The sequence below is a fragment of the Felis catus genome, chromosome E2 (assembly GCF_018350175.1).
Source record: "Felis catus isolate Fca126 chromosome E2, F.catus_Fca126_mat1.0, whole genome shotgun sequence".
Lineage (NCBI taxonomy): Eukaryota > Metazoa > Chordata > Mammalia > Carnivora > Felidae > Felis > Felis catus.
In genome coordinates, this window is record NC_058382.1 from 14,762,285 (window position 1) to 14,764,728 (window position 2,444).

Sequence of the window (2,444 nt, forward strand, 5' to 3'; positions counted from 1 at the left end):
GGGATGCCCAGTTCACACAGGCAGGGATAGACAGAGAGACATATAAACATGCGCTTAAATGCACACACTCCCGCACGCGTGGGCATGAACCGTTGTACATCTTCAGTCAGACTCACGTTCAGGCAGATACTCGCTTAGATCCATACACGCACACAGTCGCAGAAGTCACGCATTTCACCTGCACCACACAGACGTCCACATGCAGCCACGGACTCAGTCACACGCGCGCTCAAGGATCCACTCTCACAGAAGGGTCCCACCCTTTGCTTTATTTGTGCATATTGTATAAAAGTAGAAAAACAAGCATTGCTTTTGGATCTAGGTCAACGCCACGGCTCCATAAATAAGGGGCGAGAGGAAATAACTTAAGGCAGGGTTGGGGCTTCTTCGTGCATAAATAAGGTCTGGGGTCCCACATGAGCTGGGGGTGGGTCTGCGTCCTCAGACACACAGGTCTCCACTGGCGACACATTCCAGGTCCTTTTTGAGGAGGCGGAAGAGGTTGAACAGGACAGAGGCCTCGAGGCAGCCTTGAGACTCCTGAGAGAGGAGAACATGGTTGCCCTTGCTGGGGTGTCCAACCTCCTCCCTTACACAGGGCCCGGGCATCCGTCCCCGTCTCGGGTCACTCACCTTCCTCGAGGCCTCTTGGAGCCGGTGCAGCCAGTGGTGGAGGCGGCCTTGGGGCTGGGGGCCTGCTGTGGGCTGAGCCGAGACCTGGGGGCAGAGGAGGGTGGCGCGTGAGGCAGGGCCCGCGGCAGAGAGGAGAGGTCCCATAAGCGGAGAACCCACATACACGGCTTCGGTACCCCAAGCACTCACACAGGCCTGGAGCTCGGAGTGCATGTGGCGCAGTGTGTGAAGGGGCTGGTCCAGGATGTCCCCCTGGGACGCGTCAGCCATGGCGCCCAGGACCTTCAGCGTCAGGGCCAGCTCAGCCTCCAAGGCCACGGGGCGCTCCCACACCTGCGGAGAGGTGAGAAAGAATAGGCGAGGAAGCATAGGCAAGAGGGCCTAGTTAAGTGGGGACAGGTCCGGGAGTGCAGAGAGGGAAGGCAGGTGGTTTGTGACACAGGTTGGGGATCAGGGACGGGCCAGGTGAGAGGGAGGCAGGAGAAGGATGCAGATGAAGAGAGGACACAGGTGAAGGCAGAAACATAAGGGAAGATATGGGTGAAAAGGTGGAATGGGACAAGTGAAAGGTGACCTCATGGGGGTCACAGAAGCTTGAGGAGATGGGAGTGAAAAGAAGAGAGAAATGAGAAGAAATTGGCTAAGAGTGAAAGTGACGGGGACGGGTGAAGGAGATAGGGACGTGGGGACAGGCAGAGAGATGATAGAAAGAGACCCAAGCGAGGGATGGGGTCAAGGGAGCAGTTGAAGCAGAAGGGGGGGGGGCTGGGGGGAGCACAGGACAGGTGAGGAGAGACCAGAGACAGGGAAGGACAGGTGAGATAAAGGAGGTGAGGGGCCCCTTGAGGAGTCAGGGAGAGGGGCCAGGTGCCGGTAAGGGTGGCCTCACTTCCAACTCACCTGTAGCTGTCTCAGGTCCCGGTTTCTAGGGAAGGGGCGGGTGGTGCAACTCCAGCTTTTCAGCGAATTTTCCTAGAGAATAAGAGCAGAGATTAGCCCCCAGTAGGAGGGCTGGCGGCTAGCCCGAAGCGGCAAGGATGAAGGCTGGCCCCGCAGGAAGGCTGCAGTTTAATCCATGGCAGGAAGGACAGTGGTTAACCACGGCTGGAAAGTGAGAGGCTAGCCCATAGCAGGAGGCTGGAGGTTAGCCCACAACGATGGGGACTCACCAAGGCATCCCTGGCCTCCTTGAAGGCCTCCAGCTCCCTTGGTGACAGAGATTTGAACCTGCCAAAGTCACAGTCCGTCCAGGCTGTGGTGGGCTTGGAAGTGGGGACGGGGCCCGCGCTGGCCAAGCTCAGCCCTGCAGCCACCAGCACCAGGACCCACGCCGCGGCCATGGCCAAATTGTGACTGCTTCCCTGACTGCATGGCTCTGCTTTTGAGCCAGGCTAAGTGAGCAATCATGCTGATGTGTGTAAAGTGAAAAGGCAAATGGAAATTGCGATTCGCAATGGCTTAAAAGGGATGAGTGGGTGGGGCCAGCTGTGGGGCCAGGTGAGCTCACAGGTGTGGGTGGGGTCAGGTGAGCGCCCAGAGTTAAGCTAAGATGGAAACAGAAACTGAAATTCAATATCAAGAGGAACCTAAGGAGTTCCCGAGCCTAGTATAGGAATTCCTGGAGCTCTGAGAATGCCCCGGTTGAGACCCAGGCAGGTAGAGGGACAGGAAGCCGGCACAGCAGGGCAGGGGCTTGGGCAGGGTATGTGCAGGGAGGCTGCCGCAGCGGTAGAGAGGGAGCTTTGCCCATTCAGGCTTGTTCTGGGAACTCACTGTATGCTCTGAACATTCCTATGAGCTGTTACACTTAT

At 57.5% G+C, this 2,444-nt stretch overlaps 1 protein-coding gene across 1 annotated transcript; it reads right to left on the reverse strand.

Annotated features, from left to right (window-relative positions):
- Positions 1 to 309: 309 nt before the first annotated feature.
- On the reverse strand, positions 310 to 1,973 carry LOC101091490 (interferon lambda-1). Its single transcript, XM_006941288.5, has 5 exons — positions 1,803 to 1,973; positions 1,534 to 1,605; positions 823 to 966; positions 634 to 717; positions 310 to 540 (listed from the first exon to the last, which is right to left on the reverse strand). The coding sequence occupies exons 1-5, from the start codon at positions 1,971 to 1,973 to the stop codon at positions 442 to 444; spliced, it is 570 nt and encodes a 189-aa protein (XP_006941350.2). The 3' UTR covers positions 310 to 441.
- Between the last annotated feature and the right edge of the window lie 471 nt (positions 1,974 to 2,444).

What these genes read in the sequence shown, in the direction of transcription:
- LOC101091490 (XM_006941288.5), bottom strand. Translation starts at nt 1,973, where the DNA reads ATGGCCGCGGCGTGGGTCCTGGTGCTGGTGGCTGCAGGGCTGAGCTTG. An exon ending in AGGAGGCCAGGGATGCCTTG is followed by an intron (nt 1,606 to 1,802) that starts GTGAGTCCCCAT and finishes CTTATTCTCTAG; the next exon opens with GAAAATTCGCTGAAAAGCTG. An exon ending in TCCAAGAGGCCTCGAGGAAG is followed by an intron (nt 541 to 633) that starts GTGAGTGACCCG and finishes CTCCTCTCTCAG; the next exon opens with GAGTCTCAAGGCTGCCTCGA.